This window comes from Lolium perenne, chromosome 5 (genome assembly GCF_019359855.2).
Source record: "Lolium perenne isolate Kyuss_39 chromosome 5, Kyuss_2.0, whole genome shotgun sequence".
NCBI lineage: Eukaryota > Viridiplantae > Streptophyta > Magnoliopsida > Poales > Poaceae > Lolium > Lolium perenne.
The window spans coordinates 259,499,420-259,519,547 of record NC_067248.2 but is presented as its reverse complement, the minus strand read 5'-3'; the positions used below and the strand labels follow the sequence as shown (position 1 = coordinate 259,519,547).

The window sequence follows — 20,128 nt, the reverse complement described above, 5'->3', positions numbered from 1 at the left end:
TTGACCAAACAATTTAAATTTCAAAAAAAATGAAAAAGAGGTTGAAATGTTGTGAAACCTTGAGTTTTGGTCAATGTGTGGATAATAACTTGGATAAAAAATAACATGCTTGGAAAAATGTGGAGAATATCATAGCACTAGAGGAAGTGAGAAGTGTGTAGTTGAACGGTCATGCCCGTCTACCCTAAACATGCACCCGTGCACACTTTTTTGATCTATCTTAGTCCAAATGGTGTGAAATTTGGCACAGGGGTGCATCACCACTTTGATAATGATGAAACTAAGATATGTAGCCATTTTGGTTTGATGAACTCAAACCAAACTGAATTCACACTCAAACTCAAACTGGAGGCTACCATTTGTGAAGCAAGTACCAAGCAGGATACTCATAGCATTGGGAGCACATGCTGGTTCGATTTGGCATCACCACATTACCCCAGAAAAGTGTGTGTGATTTAAAAAAACATTGGCAAGCTCTTTGTAGGCTCTGATCAACCTAGGTTTAACCAAACACTTTAAATTTCAAAAAAATGAAAGAGAGGTTGAATTTTTGTGAAACCTTGAGTTTTGTTCAATGTGTGGATAATAACTTGGATAAAAAAATAACATGCTTGGAAAAATGTGGAGAATATCATAGCACTAGAGGAAGTGAGGAGTGTGTAGTTGAACGGTCATGCCCGTCTACCCTAAACAGGTACCCGTGCACACTTTTTTAATCTATCTTAGTCCAAATGGTGTGAAATTTGGCACAGGGGTGCATCACCACATTGCTAATCATGAAACCAAGATATGTAGCCATTTTGGTTTGATGAACTCAAACCAAACTGAATTCACACTCAAACTCAAACTGGAGGCTACCATTTGTGAAGCAAGTACCAAGCAGGATACTCATAGCATTGGGAGCACATGCTGGTTCGATTTGGCATCACCACATTACCCCAGAAAAGTGTGTGTGATTTAAAAAAACATTGGCAAACTCTTTGTAAGCTCTAGTCAACCTAGGTTTGACGAAACACTTTAAATTTCAAAAAAAATGGAGAAGAGGTTGAATTGTTGTGAAACCTTGAGTTTTGGTCAATGTGTGGATAATAACTTGGAAAAAAAATAACATGCTTGGAAAAATGTGGAGAATATCATAGCACTAGAGGAAGTGAGGAGTGTGTAGTTTAATGGTCATGCCCGTCTACCCTAAACAGGCACCCGTGCACACTTTTTTGATCTATCTTAGTCCAAATGGTGTGAAATTTGGCACAGGGGTGCATCACCACATTGCTAATGATGAAACCAAGATATGTATCCATTTTGGTTTGATGAACTCAAACCAAACTGAATTCACACTCAAACTCAAACTGGAGGCTACCATTTGCGAAGCAAGTACCAAGCAGGATACTCATAGCATTGGGAGCACATGCTGGTTCGATTTGGCATCACCACATTCCCCAGAAAAGCAGGTGTGATTTAAAAAAACATTGGCAAGCCCTTTGTAGGCTCTGGTCAACCCAGGTTTGACCAAGCACTTTAAATTTCAAAAATAATTAAAAAGAGGTTGAATTCTTGTGAAACCTTGAGTTTTGGTTAATGTGTGGATAATAACTTGGATAAAAAATATCAGACTTGGAAAAATGTGGAGAATATCATAGCACTAGAGGAAGTGAGGAGTGTGTAGTTGAACGGTCATGCCCGTCTACCCTAAACAGACAACCGTGCACAGTTTTTTGATATATCTTAGTCCAAATGGTGTGACATTTGGCAAAGGGGTGCATCACCACATTGGTAATGATGAAACCATGATATGTAGCCATTTTGGTTTGATGAACTCCAAAAAGGAAACACTCAAAACTCAAATTGAATTCACACGCAACAAATACTCAAACTGAACTCAAACCAAACTGAATTCACATTCAAGAAAAACTCAAACCTAGGTTGAATTATTCTGAAATCTTGAGTTTTGGTGAATGTGTGGATAATAACTTCGATTAAAAATAACATGCATGGAAAAAATTGTGGACAATATCATAGCACTAGAGGAAAATCTGCCGCAAAAGGTTAGTAGTTATTACTTTCCAAAAATAATTTCTTAATTTTTTTGGCAGAATATCGGCTGCAAAATAGACATGGAAATAAATAACATGACCTTTTTTTGTGGGTTGGGGGAGCAAATTTTGTTGTTAGGTGAAAAAACAATAAGCACAATCTTCGGAGCAATACACACAATCTTGGGAGCTATATATATAAGGCCCGTTGACGATCTGGATCACATGCTCCCTCTACTGAAGTCGCAGCCAGCTTCTTCTTTTCTGTCCTCCCTCTCTTTCATCTACCGACGTAGTCGCAGTGGTAGTACGTACAGAAGGAGAGCTATGGTGAATGTGGAGGTATGTATCTTACCCAACGCGAGATCACCTCGATCTGGTTGGTACTTTTTTCTTTGGGTTGACAATAGTCGGCATGTTTTGTAGATCTGAGCGATTGCACTCACAATCATATTTGTGTACTATGTAGTGTGGTGTTTGTTTTGACACTAAGGGTTTGTGCGCTGCCGCGACTTTGATGAAAAAGTTTTTCGATTTTACCCTACGTCCTGGATTCGAGAAGAGGACGGTACGATTTGTTATCCAAATCCATATGAACTCGAACATAGTTTACGTATGTTCATTAATCTATTATTTCATACCTAGGGGACTTACATGTACTAAAGAAATGTTGTAGGATGTGATCTGTTATTATTCCATTCAAGCATCTGCCTCCTCTAATTGTGTTATACATGTAGATTCTACCATGCTACGCAAGATCACTTTTCCTCAAAAAATACGGAGTGAATAAAGATGAAAAGAAGATATTCCATGCTTCATTTCTTACACCAGAGAATTTTGAATATGTGTTCATGGTTACGAATGAAGCAAAAACAACTACCGTTAGTGGTGATGCATGGGAGGATTTTTGTAGAATATATTGCATTCATATTGGCCAGAAGGTGTTTTTCTCCATTGATAAATTGAAGGGTTTGGATTCAAGCCCTGTTGTTTCTGGACATTACCCTATCATTCATCCAAGTAATATATCTCTATCTCTTAATTAATTCCATTATAGGTTTCATAAATATATACTTGTTGATTTAATTTAATGTGCCAAATGATGTATGCATAATTTAATTTGTGTACCACATTTCATTTGTAGCATACTACAATTTGGGTGCTCGAGAGAGACTAATAGTTGATAACCTCATTGCAACTGTTGGAAACGATGTTAATTGGAAAATGATGGAAACGGTCATTACGAAGGTCAACAAGCTTGAAGTTTATGTAGACCATAATGATGCAGGAGATTACAATCTTGGAACAGCTTATGGACTGCTGCATAAGTTGAATTGGTCCAACTTAAACAAGAATTTTGTGGTAAGTACTAATTAATTATTCTTTAATATAATTTTTTATCTTTTATGTGAAGTCTAAAAAAAATTTCCAACAAAAACTGCCTCATCGTCTACTTCCCCAAGACATGACAATTAGTGATGGTATTACGCTTGTTGGTAATTTTGGCACAAGGATGACATCGATGTACAACACTTCTCCTGATGAAAATGATGGACGTGTCTGCATTAACAGATGGGACAAGTTCATGGCGCATGAAGCTAAGTTGGAAATTGGACACAAGGTGCTCATGATGCTCTACCTTGGTGATCATGGCACCTATCTGTTTGTTTTCCACATTCCAGATATTAAAGTTGAGTAGTTTTAGGGAAATTTTATTTGTCCTGAATAATTTCATATTTGTGTTGAAGACTTTTATTTGTGCACCATTACAAGATGGGTTATTGGTTGTAAGACATTGAGGTGTGATCTTGTGCTATCAAATTATCGTTTGAAAGTTTGATTTAACTTATTTAATGTGTGTAGTTATACTGGTATACAACTAATGTGTCTGACCCTTTAATATGGGAGTTCGTTAATTACTACTTTACTTGTACTAAATAGAAAAACAAATAATGAAATGCACGGTTGGGCCGGTAGTTACAGCCCTGGATTAATGCAGGGTAGATAGGAGTCAGTACACCTGGTTTCAATGCGCAAGGAAAAATAAATAAACCTGGAAAAAAATGAATCCTTGTCGAGTTTCCTTCTTGTCTTCCTCAGCAGAGACTCTGTCACATGTGGAAGGACTGTAAAAAAACCCCTATTCTCATCCCCACTTAGTTCTCTTGGTAGTTCCGCTTTGTCAGGAAGCAGTTCTCAAGAGCCTCGGTTGCCTTCTCTTCTTCATCCTCTCTCTCCGCCAATGCTAACACACCATGGGAGGGGCAGCATCATCCACCAACAACTTCGAGCCGCCCATCAGAGAGAAGGACGACGGCAAGCGGACCACGGAGGTTCACCAGTTCCATGCGCATGGCGACACTTCGATCCAAGCTATGTACATGAATGAGATGAGCACCATCGAATGCATCCTCGACATGTACCTGGAGTGGCTCAAGTACGAGAGGTACCGGTTTGTCGTCCTCGACCTTGAGTACGACTTCCGGCAGGAAAAAATTGCGGTCATGCAGATAGCTTTGAGGGAGCACCTTCCCATCTTCCACTTGATCAGGTATGTATTCTGGAGATTCGACTATTCTTTGGTCTTCCATCTCTTGCTGATTTGGTTCTACTTCTATAGAATAAGCCGATTTCGTACTATATTTATATAGATTCAGTCTATTTGGTAGTACATGTACACATTCAGCCGATTTGGTACAAAATATGTTAACGAATCTGACCATATCTGCAATTGATCTGATCTAAGTCACTAATTTAATATTGTTACTGATTTTATGTCTGCATCTCTAGCAGTAGAGAGTGTTCCTGCGTGGCCATTATATGTAGTTTTTATCTCTGCATAATATGTAACACTTCGAACTAACACATGCTCCACCTCTTGATCTTTAAATGTTGCAAGCCCGGCTTGCTTTTTCATGAACTTATGAGTTCCATATTGCCAATTCTTACTGTAATTTTTGCAATGTAGGTGCCAGGACAATATATACCCGCTAAGGCAATTCCTGAAGAATAAGGATGTCACATTTGTAGGTGTGGACATAAGGACTGACCACAAGTTGCTTTACAAGCAATGGCTGTATATTCCACCTGGCAAGCATCTGGACCTCCAGGATATGTTGAAAATACCAGGTTATGGCAACAGGGCTGGCATGGCTACTATGGCTTCCGAGCTCATCCACCCCAAGTACGCCGGCATGAAGGAGAAGTTTGTGCATGACTACGACAAACTCGAAGGCCATAATTTCTGGGAATGGAAGCCTCTATCCGATATGAACCTGGAGTATGCTTCCATTGATGGTTATGTCACCTATGAACTCGCCCGCATTGTGACTGTTGTGGGTATACTTCATGGGTGTACCATCGACAGTGCCTAGATCCGGCAAGCCCGGGTGGCCCACAGACGGTGATGAGGCATGTGGCCCATCGGGCGGCCCAGTTGCTGTTGATAATGAAGGAAGAAGTCCGGCCCAGGATCAGTAAGCCGGATCTGTACCGACATTAGGAGTGACCCGGATCCGTGGAGGCCCATGAGGAACCCGGATCCAGTACGACGTGTATGGAAGGCGGATCCGTGACGTGCACGGCAAGATATTGTACCGTAGCTAGGCTATCTGTAATCCAGCTAGGACTCTCCATGTAAACCCTAGATCCGTGCGCCTTTATAGGCCGGATCCTGGGAGCCCTAGAGACACAACCACAACTCATTGTAACAACGCGAAAGCACCCAGATAATTCCAGACAAGCAGCAGTAGGCCCTGTCATCGTGCAGGTGTTCCGAAGCTGGGTAACTCGCGTACCACCGTCCCGTGTGCACTCTGCCCTATGGTCCCTACTTCTTCTCCCCCTCGTGAGGATCCCTCCTCCGAGGTACCGTCGATTAGGCAACGACAGTTGGCGCCCACCGTGGGGCCTGTGGCGTCTGGAGGCCGGAACCGGGAGGGTTCCGCCATGGGAAGCTACGACGACACCATCGCTGTGGGGCGCGTCCTCTACGCCGAAAATCTGCCGATCGTCCCTCCGGATGAGTGTTGGATTCCGGCTAGGAAAAACCCCGTCAAGCTCTCCATCGTCCCAATTGGCGGCATACACATCTTCATCGGGGAAACCGTCGATTCCGACGGAAACCCACTGGTAAGTAACGCAGACGCGACCGCCGCAAAGCTGGACGCTGTCGCGAAGATCCGATCTGAGATGCAGGAGCTTCCTAAGGAAGATTCCGCCTCGGATCTGGAATTTTCAAAGCCCACCCAATCCACCCCTGTGCAGGAAACAATGGTGGAAGACCAATGCAGATCCGCCTGGGTCTCCCAGGTGTTAGAAAAGCAGAGGTGCCACTTCGTACACTTCTTGGCCCATACCGCCGGAACCGCCCCTCAAGAAGACGGAGCTGGTCCTGAGCAGGTAGGGGCACCGGAAAACGGCGCAGATCCGGATCAGGCTGAGCCTGCCGGAGGAAGCGAAGCTCTGGTTGAAGAGTCGATTTTGGGCAATCTGAGCCCAATTTTGGGAGATACCCCCTCCATGGAGTCTGATGACTTCGTTCGCAAGCTAGGGGAGTACGGCTTCGGTGATCAGCCTGAAGTCGACTCCGCCCAGCCTAAGCAGGTTCTCGCAACGGTAGCAGCGCTGGGACAAACTGGATCTGAAGAGCCGACCAGCCAATCCGACCCTCAACCATCCCAACAAGGATCTCCAATGTCTCGGGTGCGACCCCACAGGGATTCGTCCTCGGAGGAAATCCTGTCAGCTGAGGAGATGGTGGCGTGAGCAGTTCTTAACAAACCTATAACCCCGGGCGACGCCGCAGATCTGGAGGCTCTAGAGGCCACCAGACAGGAAATGCTGGCCACAGCCAAGAAGCTCGCCGATACCGAAGCCGCATTAAGGGAAGAAAGGGAGCAAGCTGCAGGTCTGGCGGAAACTTTCGACAGACAGGATCGCGAGATTACTGCCACACTCGAGCAGGTCAAGAGCATGGCGAAAGAGTGGGAAGTAAAGATGACTGATGCGCAGGCGGAGGCCGATCGAATTGTTAGAGAAGCAATTCCGCCTCGCAGGATCAACTTCGCCACGCCCGCAGAGCACCGGCCGCTGGAAACCCCAAAGGACAACATGCTAAAAGCCGCGGAGCTGCTGAAGAAGAAGGACGAAGAGGTTGATATCAACTATCTCCGCACACTTGTCGCTTCAGCAATGCAGCAGCAAAGCAAGGCGGATACTTCGCGCAGGTTGGAATCCAATCCGGATAACTGTGTATCTACCGCGCAGAAGGACGCCCGCGCCGATCGGCCTCCCGATGACGAATCACACACCGGATCCTCGGAGCGCAGAAGAAGAACCAGGGAACACCCAAATCCGATCCCCGTCCCATCAAAGACGCCTTCGTCGGATCCAAGGAAGGGAAAGGATGCCATGTATCCTGGACGAGACAAATATCGCAACCCCTCTCCTCCGCCCAACGGTTACCCGCGACCCCCTCGCCGCCGTAGTCCAGCCGGAAACACCAGGCCCCCAGGGCATGGTGGAATTATTATCCGCGACAACGTGCTGCCAAGAAATAGAAACAGGGAGCGCTCGCCGGAACCTCGCCGGAACCAGAACAATGTTCATGAGCCTGAGCCCAGGAGGAGTCGGAATGAGGAACGTGCCCCAGAGCCTCGCCGGAGCCGCGACCCAGAGCCTCGCCGGAGCCGCGACCCAGAGCCTCGCCGGAACGACCAGGGCAGCCAGCGCCATGGCGAAGGCAGCCACAGGAGCCGGAGCCAGTACCGGGAAGGCCGAGGAGAATCAGATGGCGGAAGCAAGAAATCGGACCGCCCACCTCGAAGGTCTCCCTCACCACCACCCAGCGGTGGCGGCGGAGGTGGAGGCGGAGGCAATGGCCGGAGATCTCGCTCTCGCTCAAAGTCTCCTCGCCACGGCCCGCGCGACGCGCGGGATCGCCTTAACGAATACAGAACCGACTACATTGGTCCGAAGTGCTTTGGTAGGATGATTCGAGAGGAACCAAAGCCAAGGATGAACCTCAAGCTACCCGGAAATCTGAAGCATTATGATGGCACCGAAAGGCCGGATACCTGGATTGAGGACTACTATAATGCAGTAACCTTTGCCGGAGGAACACCTAACATCGCCTGCCGCATGCTCCAGTTGTACCTTGTAGGTCCAGCCCGGATCTGGCTCAGCGACCTCGAGCAGAATTCCATCTTTTGCTGGTTTGACCTGAAGAACGCTTTCGAGAAACACTTCAGGGGCACCTACAAGAGACCTGCCACAACAAGCGACCTGCAGGCATGTATCCAGAAGAAGGGCGAAACATCGAGGAATTTCCTCACCCGATGGTTGGCATGCAGAAACGAGTGCGAGAACGTCGACAACCGCACAGCAATGCACGCCTTCATTGGGGGCTTGTAGCGAGGAGGATTGCTACGACACAAGCTAACTTGCTTGGTCAATGCAAACAAACTGACGTTGGACGACATGATCACCATCGCCAGCGATCACACTGCCGCCGATGACGACGTAGGCGGTGATCTCGCAGCTACAGCAATCCCACTGCATCAACAAAAGAAGAACCGTGACAATGGTAGCAGCAGCAGCCATAAGCGCAAGAACCCTGATGACCAGAAGAGTGGCGGATCCGAGATGGTCGCCATGGCGTTTCAACGCGGAGGTTCAGGAGGCGGACGAGGACGCGGATGTGGAGGCGGAGCCGGCAGGGGTCAGCAGCATACCTCCGAGGTCACAGCTGGCGGATCCCGCGCCCCGCAAACCTACGAGGAGTACAGAGACATGCCCTGCCTGGCCCACCTGGATCCGGTTACAGGGAAGTCCACTCACACCAACCGCAACTGCAAGTGGGTCAATGATCTAAAGAACGACCCGGAGGCAGGTTACAAGCGCGCCCGGAAGCACCGCCCACGCGGCAAAGGTGGCAAGGGCAAGAACAAGGACAAAGAGGAAGATAGTTCTGAGGCGATGGATGAGGATGATAACTCGCCGGATCCCAAGGCAGGATCCGCAGGTAAATCCAATCCATTCGACAAAAAGAGCGTGGGGGCTTACCACACTTTCCTCGGAACCCCAACAGTACGTGCCTCCAAGTCAGCTACCCGGATCCTGAACGCCATAGTTCCGGCTGTGCCGCAGTACGTCAGGTGGTCGGAAATCCCGTGCACATTTGATAGGAAGGATCACCCCGCAATTGTGCCAAAGGAATGCTACGCCTTGGTTGTAAGTCCCCGCATAGACGGGTATGACTTCTCCAAGTGCCTCATGGATGGCGGAGCCAGCTTGAACATCATGTACCTGGAGACTCTAGAGCGGATGAACCTCACCAAGGAACAGCTTAAACACAGTACCACTGAGTTTCATGGCGTGGTTCCGGGTAAGAAGGCGAATTCCCTCGGCAGCATCACACTTCCCGTGGCTTTTGGCGATGTTCATAATTTCCGCGAAGAGAAAATCACGTTTGAAGTTGTGCCCTTCAAGAGCTCCTACCACGTCATCTTCGGCAGGCCCACCTACCACAAGTTCCATGCAAAAGCGTGCTACATCTACAACAAGCTCAAGATTCCGGGTCCTAAAGGTATGATCACCGTATCCGGAGATTACAAAAAGGCTCATGAGTGCGAGTTGGGCGAAGCCGCCTTTGCAGAGTCTGTGATATCTGGAGAAGAGCTGAAAGGCTACAGAGCCGCGGTGGATCCGACTGAGATGCAGACCACCAAGAAGCAGATCTCCGAGCAGAAAACCTCCTTCAAGGCCGCGATAGAAACCAAGAAGCACGACCTGATCAAAGGCGACTCTTCGAAGCAGGTTTCAGTCGGAGCCAACATGGACCCCAAATAGGAAGACGCGCTCGTCGAGTTCCTCCGCGCTAACATGGATATCTTCGCATGGCAACCTTCTGACATGTCCGGAGTACCTAGGGAACTCGCCAAGCACTACCTCAACATAAATCCGGGGGCTAAACCGGTGAAGCAAGCTATGCGACGCTTTGGAGATAAGAAGCGTCGCGCCATAGGAATGGAACTAGCAAAGTTACTAGAAGCAGGTTTTGTAATAGAAGTCATCCATACCGATTGGGTCGCGAATCCCGTCCTTGTACCCAAAAAGAACACTGAAATACTAAGAATGTGCATTGATTACTCTGGCTTGAACAAGCATTGCCCGAAGGATCCGTTCCCCTTGCCGCGCATTGACCAAGTCATTGATTCGACGGCGGGGGCGGAACTTCTGTGTTTTCTTGATGCGTATTCCGGGTATCATCAGATCCGGATGAAGGAATCCGACCAAAAGGCGACTTCATTCATTACCCCGTTTGGTACTTACTGCTATATTACTATGCCTTTTGGTTTGAAAAATGCAGGTGCCACTTACCAATGTACGATGCAGCGGTGCCTGAAGGACCAAATTGGCCGGAACGTGCACGCTTACGTCGACGACATCGCGGTCATGACCCGGAAAGGATCCGACTTGATCAGCGACCTCACAGAAACCTTCGACAATCTCCGCAGGTACAAGATGATGTTGAATCCGCTGAAGTGCGTCTTTGGCGTACCAGCCGGAAAACTCCTTGGCTTCATAGTCTCTCACAGAGGCATTGAGGTTAACCCGGAAAAGATCAAGGCAATCCTGTGTATCAAACGGCCAACTTGTCTCAAAGATGTGCAACGACTAACTGGTTGCGTCGCAGCAATCAGTAGGTTTGTTAGCCGTCATGGCGAGAAGGCGCTACCTCTGTACAAGCTGCTGAAGAAAACAGACAACTTTGTCTGGGACGACACAGCCGACGCAGCTCTTCGGGGGTTGAAGGAAATACTCACCTCCCCACCTATCTTGGCAGCCCCAGCAGAGTCAGAGCCAATGCTCCTTTATCTGGCAGCTACCAACAAAGTCATCAGCCTCGTCATCGTGGTGGAGCGAAAGGAAGAAGGTCATGAATATGACGTCCAAAGACCTGTCTACTACATTAGCGAGGTGCTGACGGAGTCAAAGCACTTTCAGAAGCTAGCCTATGGAGTGTTCCTAGGCAGCCGGAAGCTGAGACACTACTTCCAAGAGCACCCAGTAACAGTTGTGAGCAAGGCTCCGCTGTCAACAATTCTCAACAACGCTGACGCAACAGGACGTACGGCTAAATGGGGCATTGAACTATCCGCCTTCGACATCGCTTACAAGCCCAGGACTGCGGTTAAATCCCAAGTCTTGGCAGATTTCGTCGCAGATTGGACAGAAGCTCCGGATGCAAGTCTGGAGCCGGAACCAGAAACATGGGTCATGCACTTCGATGGATCCAAGCAGCATCAAGGCTCAGGAGCCGGAGTCACCCTGAAGTCCCCTACCGGAGAAGAACTGCAGTACGTTCTGCAGATCCACTTCGAAGCTACAAATAACATGGCGGAATACGAGGCTCTACTACACGGTCTGCGCATCGCTAAGGAAATCGGGATCAAGCACATCATATGCTGTGGAGATTCCGACCTGGTGGCACAACAAGTAGCCGGAACCTGGAACGCCTGAAACTCCGTCATGGCTGCCTACAGAGACGAAGTTGATGAGATCGCCAAGTGCTTCCTCGGATACGAAGTCAAGTACGTTAGGAGAGACGATAACACAGCGGCAGACATGCTATCCAAGCTCGGATCTGGCAGGAAGCGAATTCCGCCTGGCATTTTCCTGGAGCATCTCCGGATACCCTCAGTTAAGGGCGCTAACCCGGAAAACCCAGAGGTGGCAGTGTCTCCGGCTAGGGAGGTGCTGGCTATCATTCCGGCTTGGACACAGCCTTTCCTGGACTACCTCATCGATCAGAAGTTGCCAGAGGACGAGGTCCTCGCGCGACAGATCGTCAGACGAGCGAGAACCTACACAATTGTTGATGGACAGCTCTACAAACGAAGTGCAGCAGGGGTGTTTCTCAAATGCGTCACCAATCAAGATGGCATTGAAATCCTCAGAGAGATCCACGCAGGGGATTGCGGGCATCACGCTGCTCCCAGGTCCCTCGTTGCCAAAGCTTTCCGGCTAGGATTCTACTGGCTCACAGCTAAAGAAGATGCTGACAAGTTGGTAAAAACCTGCCGAGGTTGTCAGTACTACGCTACTCAACCAAATGCTCCAGCCCAAGAGCTGAAGACCATACCTATCACCTGGCCTTTTGCGGTCTGGGGGCTCGATATGGTTGGTAAGTTAAAAAGATCATCTCCTGGCGGTTTTGAATACCTTCTGGTCGCTGTTGACAAATTCAGCAAGTGGATCGAGGCAAAGCCAGTGAGAAAAGCCGATGGTGCTACAGCACTAAAATTTGTCTGCAGCCTCGTGATGAGATTCGGCATCCCACACAGCATAATCACAGATAATGGCACAAACTTCGCTCAAGGAGAATTGAGGGATTATTGCGAGATAGTAGGGATTCGACTGGACCTTGCATCTGTGGCTCATCCACAATCCAACGGTCAGGTTGAAAGGGCTAACGGTCTAATATTATCAGGAATTAAGCCGCGCCTTGAAGAACCGCTGCGACGAGCAGCTGGAGCTTGGGCTGATGAGTTGGAAGCTGTTCTGTGGAGTTTACGAACTACCCCTAACAGATCAACAGGGTTTACCCCATTCTTTCTGGTATACGGATCCGAAGCCGTGCTTCCCTCCGACATCATCCACGATTCGCCGCGAGTTTCCGCCTACAATGAAGAAACAGCTGACGAGGCTGCAGCCTATCTCTGTGGACCTGATCGAGGAAGCTCGGAATCTAGCTGATCAGCGCTCTGCCATCTATCAGCAGAAGCTCCGACGCTATCACAGTCGTCGAGTTCGGAATCGCTCTTTCATGGCAGGAGACCTGGTCCTCCGCCTTCGACAGGTGAAAGACCATAAGCTGCAATCTCCATGGGAAGGACCCTTCGTCGTTAGCAAAGTGCTTCATAACGGGTCGTACTACCTTGTTGATTTCCGTGAGCTGAAGGATAGACCTGCTAATTGGCACCGGAAACGCAAGCTTGAGGATCCGGATGACATCTACGACGAGACAGATCGCCCTTGGAACATCGCACAGCTACGTCCTTTCTACACTTAGCATATATTTTCCGAGTTACAAACTCTGTAATAGTTATACATGATCAATGAAATAAAGCCTATGGTTCACTCTGAGTCTTTTACCTCCTTTACTTGTTCATTTTTGGATCATGTATGTTTTCCGACTAAAACCGCAGAGCCGGATTTTTCCGCCTAGGCGTGTATAAAAGTTGTGATTTTTCAAAAATCGTCCTTTAGGATGTAAGCTTAAGTTTTCTGATTAAGTTGTTGTCTGTTGCGAACTCGTGGATTCCTAGTAGCGATTTCTGGCACCTATGCTTGGGGGCTTGTTTCCGCGGTTATTGACGGATTGCCATTGGGCTTCGTCGCCGCTGGCGAGCATTTTCGGCTAAGGTCTTCCGGCTCGCGGAAGGTCAAGCGGGCAAGCCGGAAAACAACGAAATCAGCACTTGCTTTCTGACAGAAAACGAAACATGCACATAACATTAAACGGATAGCAGGATAAGTGTTTCCGCCCCATGCATAATCATTTCGTTCCTAGCTACTTAAGAATTTAAAGTCTTATTACAAACCCACTCTGGGGCCAAAATGATGCAACTTGTCTCATTGTTTAAACAGGAACTCTACTCGGAGTCCTCTTCTTCAGATTCCTGGTATGTGGAGCCGTCGTCACTGTCGCCGGATCCGGCTTTGGAGTCGTCGCCAGAGTTTCCTCCGGAATGCTCGCCGCTTGACCCGGAGCCTTCCCCATAATACTCTGGCTCACCTGCCTCCTCCTCCTCTGCATCAGAAAATCCCTCGGGCAGATCGTGTTTGTTATACCAGAACGAGTGATCCACTCGCCTGACAAACAACTGCTCATAGCCTTGAGTTTCCGCGAGGAGGGCACCCATGTCGGAACCTTTGGGGGCTCCGCGTGCAACATCCGCCATGTTGAGCGAGGGGAAGTGAGCCTTGCAGGTGGCCAGGACTAGGGAGGCGACTCCGCGTGCTGAAGATTTCTGCCAGTCTTTGATGAAATCCGGCACTTGCTCCATAAGTTTGGTCATCGTATCGATGATCGTGGTTTTTGCCTTCTTCAGAGACAGAGTCTTGGCGATTCCGCGACAGGCTTCAAATAACGCATCAATTGAAATCTGCGCTTCATCGTATGCCTCTGTCCTCTTCAGGTTCGACTCTTTTGACCATTCGAAGCCAAGGCTTGCTGTGGAAGAAGGAGGTCCAGTTCCGTTAGAGAGAAAACATATGAGAAATTCGGAGCAACGACGCGGAAAAACGCTTACGGAAGATAAGTTTGTCGATGGCCTCCGCCTCCGCTTCCAGGACTTTGTTCTTGGCAACCGCGGAAATCACGCGGCCCTGGCTTTTCTCCAGTTTATCATTCAGCTCCGCCAGGTCGCGGGCATGCTTCTCGGAGAGTTCTTTCCTCGCCTCAGTCTCCTTACTGGATGATTCTTGAATGAAGGCTTTGAGGGACTCGTTCTCCGCCTTAAGCACCTTGACCTTGGCGGAAAGCTCATCAAATGAGGAGTGCTTGGCAGTCTCTTCTGCAGGCAGAAAGTTGCACATGTTATGCATCCTGAACAACTATGTCAGCGCAAAAAGTAAAGACCCGGATCTCGTACCTTGAAGGCGGGTCTCAAGCAGCTGGATATCTTTTTTGCTATTTTCCGCGTGCTGGCGCAGCCCCTCGATTTCCGCGATTTGCTCCAGCACGTGCACGAGCAGATCTTCGTGCAGTTTCCGCGTGGTCTACGAAGCAGCAAAGAGTTAGTCGGATATTAAAATCTGGGTGGCTAGCGAAGAATTCAAAGTCTTGGGATAAAAATTTCAAATTTCCGCCTAAAGGTACATTTTGGGAAAGCATCGGCTAATACATGTTACACGGAAATATATCACCCAATGCTTGGGGGCTAGTATCACCTGCCGCACTTCCTTGTGCTTGGCGAAAAAATCCTTCAGGTTGTCCTCCAGGTCGGCGAGCTCTCGCACCTCCTCGTCCGGCTTTCCCCACACTTTGTTCAGCATGGCGGAAACTTCCGCGTGACGTTGTGCAAGGGTAAGCTTTTGAAGGGACGGAGTTGGTTGGAGGTTGACTCGAGTCGCGTTGGTAACTTGAAGGAGCTTTGCCTTTTGCTCCTGTTCTTCTCCTGTGGGCCCCGCGAAAGCGGAGCTTGGCTGATCTTGCGGAGGAATGGGTGAGGAGGTCCCCTTGGCGGAGTCGCCATGGTGAGCGGGATCCTCAGGAAGGTCATCAAGGTCGATGACATCTTTCGGATCCGGCTTGGTGGCGGATGAAGCCTTGGGCGGAGCTTCAACCTCAGGAGTAATAGGAATGGAAGCCGGAGATGGCTTGGCTCTTTTCTTCGAGACCCTTGGGGCCTTGGGGGGCTGGCTTCCGGAGCTTCAGAAAAAACACAAAAGTATAAGAGTTTGAGTGTAAAACCGGAACTTGGATCTCGGAAGTACGCGCTTACCCGGAAGGCTTGAAGAAATGCTGGAAGGCAGGCTGCCCCTTGTTGCTCGTATTGATCAGAGAAAGGCGCTTCTTTTCCGCCTCCGCTTTCCGGGTGGCCGCAGTGCTAAGCACTTCGCGGGCGCATTTCGCATAAGGGCTGGAAGGAGCTGGCTTCTTCCTCTTGGCCGGGCGTGGGGCCTCGGGAGCTTCCGCCTCCGATGCAGCTTCCGGATCCGCGTGGCCGGTGGAAGGAACCCGGAGGAGAGTTCCGAGTTCGTTTTCTTCAAGCGCCTCGAGCTAATGCAAAGTTAAACACTTAGACAAAAAAGTTTGAAGAAAAGCAATAGACCAAAGTCAAGACGATGTACCGCGGTTCCGGATCCATTTGTGTGGATGTCTTTGTTGCACACGTGAACATGGAGTTCACGTGGGATTTTGATGAGGACCCGGATCCTCTTGTCGATGGCGTCGGCGGAGAGATTGTCTTTGGTGGCGCGCATTGGGTCGTCGCGCCCCGTGTAGTGGAACATCAAGCGGTCTCGATGCTGTAGCGGCTGGATCCGCTTGGTGAACCAGGAAAGGGTTAAGTCCTTCCCCGTCAGCCCCTCCTCCGTGAGCTTGCAGATCCGCCTAACAGCGCGGGTCAGCTGAGGCGAGTCGGAGAAGTGGGGGCACTGTGTCCATGCCGGAGTTTCACTGGCGGGGCTGTTCTTGAATAATGGAAGTCTCCTGTCGCTCGCCGGGTCGGAGACGTCCTTCAGGTAGAAGAAGCCTCCGGACCAATACCGCGCGGATTCGTGGCGGTCGGTAGGGGGGTAGACGCGGCCGGGGCGGAGCATGAAGGTGATGGATCCGCATGTAGCGAGTTCGGCGGATTGCCGGATCCTCTCCTTCTTGACAGTAAAGAAATATTGGAACAGAGAGAGCTCGGGGGTTACCCGGAGATGGCCTTCGCAGAGGGTGACGTGGTTGCAGATGGCAAGCACGCTGTTCGGAGATATGTTGTGGGGTTGGAGTCCATACGCCTTCAGAATCTCCAGGAAGAAGTCCGAAGGCGGAAATGAAAAACCGCGCTCCACCAGTGCTTTCGTCAGCACCATCTCGTTGTCCCTCGGAGCTGGAGCTAGTTCATTTGGAACTGCCCTCCAGCTTCCGGGTTGCAGGAAACCCTCCGCCTCGAGGTTCTTCAGCTCCATCTCGGTGGTGGTGCAGGGCCACCACTTCCCTTTGGCTTCGGAGTCTCGTTGGCGAGCTTTCGACTTTTTGGCGACCTCTTCCGCCTGGTGCTCCGTATGACCCGCCCCGGAGGTTTTCTCCGGGTGAGCAGAGGTCCCCTCAGCCTCCTTGCCGGAATCCTTTGAAGGATCCAGCCGGATTGGAACGAAGGGTGGAGGGGCGGAGGAGATTGGGGTCGCCATGATAGGGTCTGAAGTCGGAGGCGGAGTCATAGAAGACATCTGAAGAAAAGGTTTTGGCGGAAACATTTTTTAGCCGGATCCAGCATCGTCAACCTAGCGATCATTCCTACCAACTACGGCAAAGAATCAAAGCTCGGAGAACTTACCTTAATGGATTCCGCGGTGGTCGGAGTCGCCGGCGACGAGGTTTACGTGCGGTGGTTCGCCGGAGTTAAGAACACGAAGAACACCGCGGTGGTGAACTCGCTTCGGCGATGCTCCGGCGACTTTTCTGGCGGGTTCCGGCACGGCGGAGGAAGAACTCGCGAGCGGCGCTGCGTGGAGAGGTAAGAAAGGGGGGTGAATGAGGAGTTAGGGTCGACGGCGGATATTTATAGGCTGAGGGACGAGATTCGTGCTCCGCATCCTGTGGTCGGAACGCAAACGTCGCGCCGTTGGATGCGTGACACGTGTCCCAAACCCTAACGGTAAAAATGGCTAGAGATAAGTTACCGCACAAATCGCGCGAAAATGGCGCCAGGATTGACGGAACCGTTTGAGTCTATTAAGATTCCGGGTAAAAGCGTGAAGATAAGATTCTCATTCACAAGCAGGGGAGTAACCCGGAGACATGTTTGAAACTGTCGATGGATGAAGTCCCGCGGGATGGGGGATTTTCTGACTAAAGGTTAGGAAAGAAGAAAATGTGAAGTTGGAGTTCTTCAAATTTCTCCGCATTACCAACGATGCCGGAAACCTAAGGTGCAAGCATGGCGGAAACTGCAGGCGAAACTCGGAGAACTCTGGGGGCTACTGTTGTGGGTATACTTCATGGGTGTACCATCGACAGTGCCTAGATCCGGCAAGCCCGGGTGGCCCACAGACGGTGATGAGGCATGTGGCCCATCGGGCGGCCCAGTTGCTGTTGATCATGAAGGAAGAAGTCCGGCCCAGGATCAGTAAGCCAGATCCGTACCGACATTAGGAGTGACCCGGATCCGCGGAGGCCCATGAGGAACCCGGATCCAGTACGACGTGTATGGAAGGCGGATCCGTGACGTGCACGGCAAGATATTGTACCGTAGCTAGGCTATCTGTAATCCGGCTAGGACTCTCCATGTAAACCCTAGATCCGTGCGCCTTTATAGGCCGGATCCTGGGAGCCCTAGAGACACAACCACAACTCATTGTAACAACACGAAAGCACCCAGATAATTCCAGACAAGCAGCAGTAGGCCCTGTCATCGTGCAGGTGTTCCGAAGCTGGGTAACTCGCGTACCACCGTCCCGTGTGCACTCCGCCCTATGGTCCCTACTTCTTCTCCCCCTCGTGAGGATCCCTCCTCCGAGGTACCGTCGATTAGGCAACGACAGTGACTATAGTGAACCAGGGACTGCATCCCCAGAGGGCACTCATCCCTAGTTGGGACAACAATGAGCGCAAGCGTCACCGTGGTCATGACAACTGATCTACCATATCAGGTACATGGTTTATGGGAATGCTAGGACAACTATGTTGTAATTATAGTTCAGTGAGCGTGAAGACAAATCACTACTGTCTATTACTTCATGACTTCTTCCTTGTAATATTTCATGAACAATATGAGCATCAATATGTACCACTTCATCAAATGAAACAACCTCTTGATCTTCGAATTCAGCTTCATCTTCATTGTTCTCAGATTGATGGACAATGAAATCTTCTGAAAAACTGTCTTCTTGAGAAGCATTGCTGCTCCCTTGTGCATCTTTTTCTGGAACATCGTGCACATTTCTATCTCTGAAGAGTTGAACCACCTTCCAAGGCTCCCCAAATTCAGTGTCATCCAAGTAGAAGCATGTCTTAGCTTGACTAGCCAAAATAAAAGGGGCATGCTTACACCATAAAACTGCAGTGTTCACGCTTTTGAAGAATCCATCATCCTTCATCTTGGAAGTCCTGCTTGCAAGGCCAAACCAATTACAGCGAAAAAGAAGTGCAACTCAAGAACTTCAGTGAGAACACCATAGTATTCCATTTCTTGTTCATTGTCACCTATAGATGTCGTAGTCATAACTCCTGAATTTTGACTGCTTAGATGCTTCTCATGAGCTACAGTTCGGAATCTTGCACCATTAACATTGCAGATTGAATGTACTACTACCCTTGGTTCTGGCCCATTTGCTAGTGAGTGCAAATCTTCTGGTGCATTTTCCATATTACTCACATGGTTTTTGAACCAGCCTGGGAATTCTTTCTGAACCACCTTCTCCAGGTTATTTACCCCCTTTCTCCTTAATTCATCACGGCAATTACTATAAATGAAATACATAAGTATTAATCATACCAATCAGTATAATGGAAAAGTGTGAATAAAGATTGAATTAGATAAATGAAGCTTACTCTATATAGCTCTCAGCCTCATCACAATTAGATAGAACATACCAAACCATGGTGTCGAATTCTTTCTCAAAATGCATCAAAGATGATTTCCCCAAGCATTTAGCCCCATCAGAAAAGATACCAAACTCATGTCGTCCAACTATTCGATGATCATCTTGGTTTCTTTCAGCTCTATTGAACCTCGTTTCAATGTGATCATCTAAATATCTTGAGCAAAATGACAAACACTCATCAACAATATATCCCTCAGCAATTGAACCTTCTGGTCTAGATTTGTTGCGCACTATTTTCTTTAGGTACCCTAGTCTTCTCTCAATAGGATACATCCATCCATAGTGAACAGGCCCCCTTTGAATTGCCTCATCAGGTAGATGAATTGCTAAGTGGACCATGACATCAAAAAAGTAGGGGGGAATAACTTCTCAAGCTTGCAAAGAATTAAAACAATTTCAACCTTTATTCTATGAAGCAAATCAAGTCTCAGTGTTTTGCAACACAACTCTCTAAAAAATCTTCCCAGTTATTCTACTGCCTCATAAATTTCACGTGGTGCAACACCTTTAAGACCAACTGGCAACACACGTTGCAACAGTATGTGACAATCATGTGTCTTCAAACTATGTACTTTACCACCATCCACATCCACACATCTTGACAGGTTTGCAGCAAATCCATCAGGGAACCTAGTATTGGCAAGATACCTGCACAACTTTCTTTTCTTTTCTTTAGTAAGTGTCCATGGTGTATGTGGCTTGGCATGTCTACTTCCCACAGGTTCCATCCAATATTTTCTCCTTATATTGACTGTCTCAAGATCCAC

At 48.7% G+C, this 20,128-nt stretch overlaps 1 protein-coding gene across 1 annotated transcript; it reads left to right on the top strand.

Moving 5' to 3' along the window:
- The first annotated feature begins 4,288 nt into the window (after positions 1-4,288).
- LOC139831833 (uncharacterized) lies at positions 4,289-19,057 on the top strand. Its single transcript, XM_071821181.1, has 4 exons — positions 4,289-4,584; positions 5,002-5,372; positions 18,838-18,920; positions 19,004-19,057. Exons 1-4 carry the CDS (start codon positions 4,289-4,291, stop codon positions 19,055-19,057), a joined length of 804 nt encoding a protein of 267 aa, XP_071677282.1.
- The last annotated feature ends 1,071 nt before the right edge of the window (positions 19,058-20,128 follow it).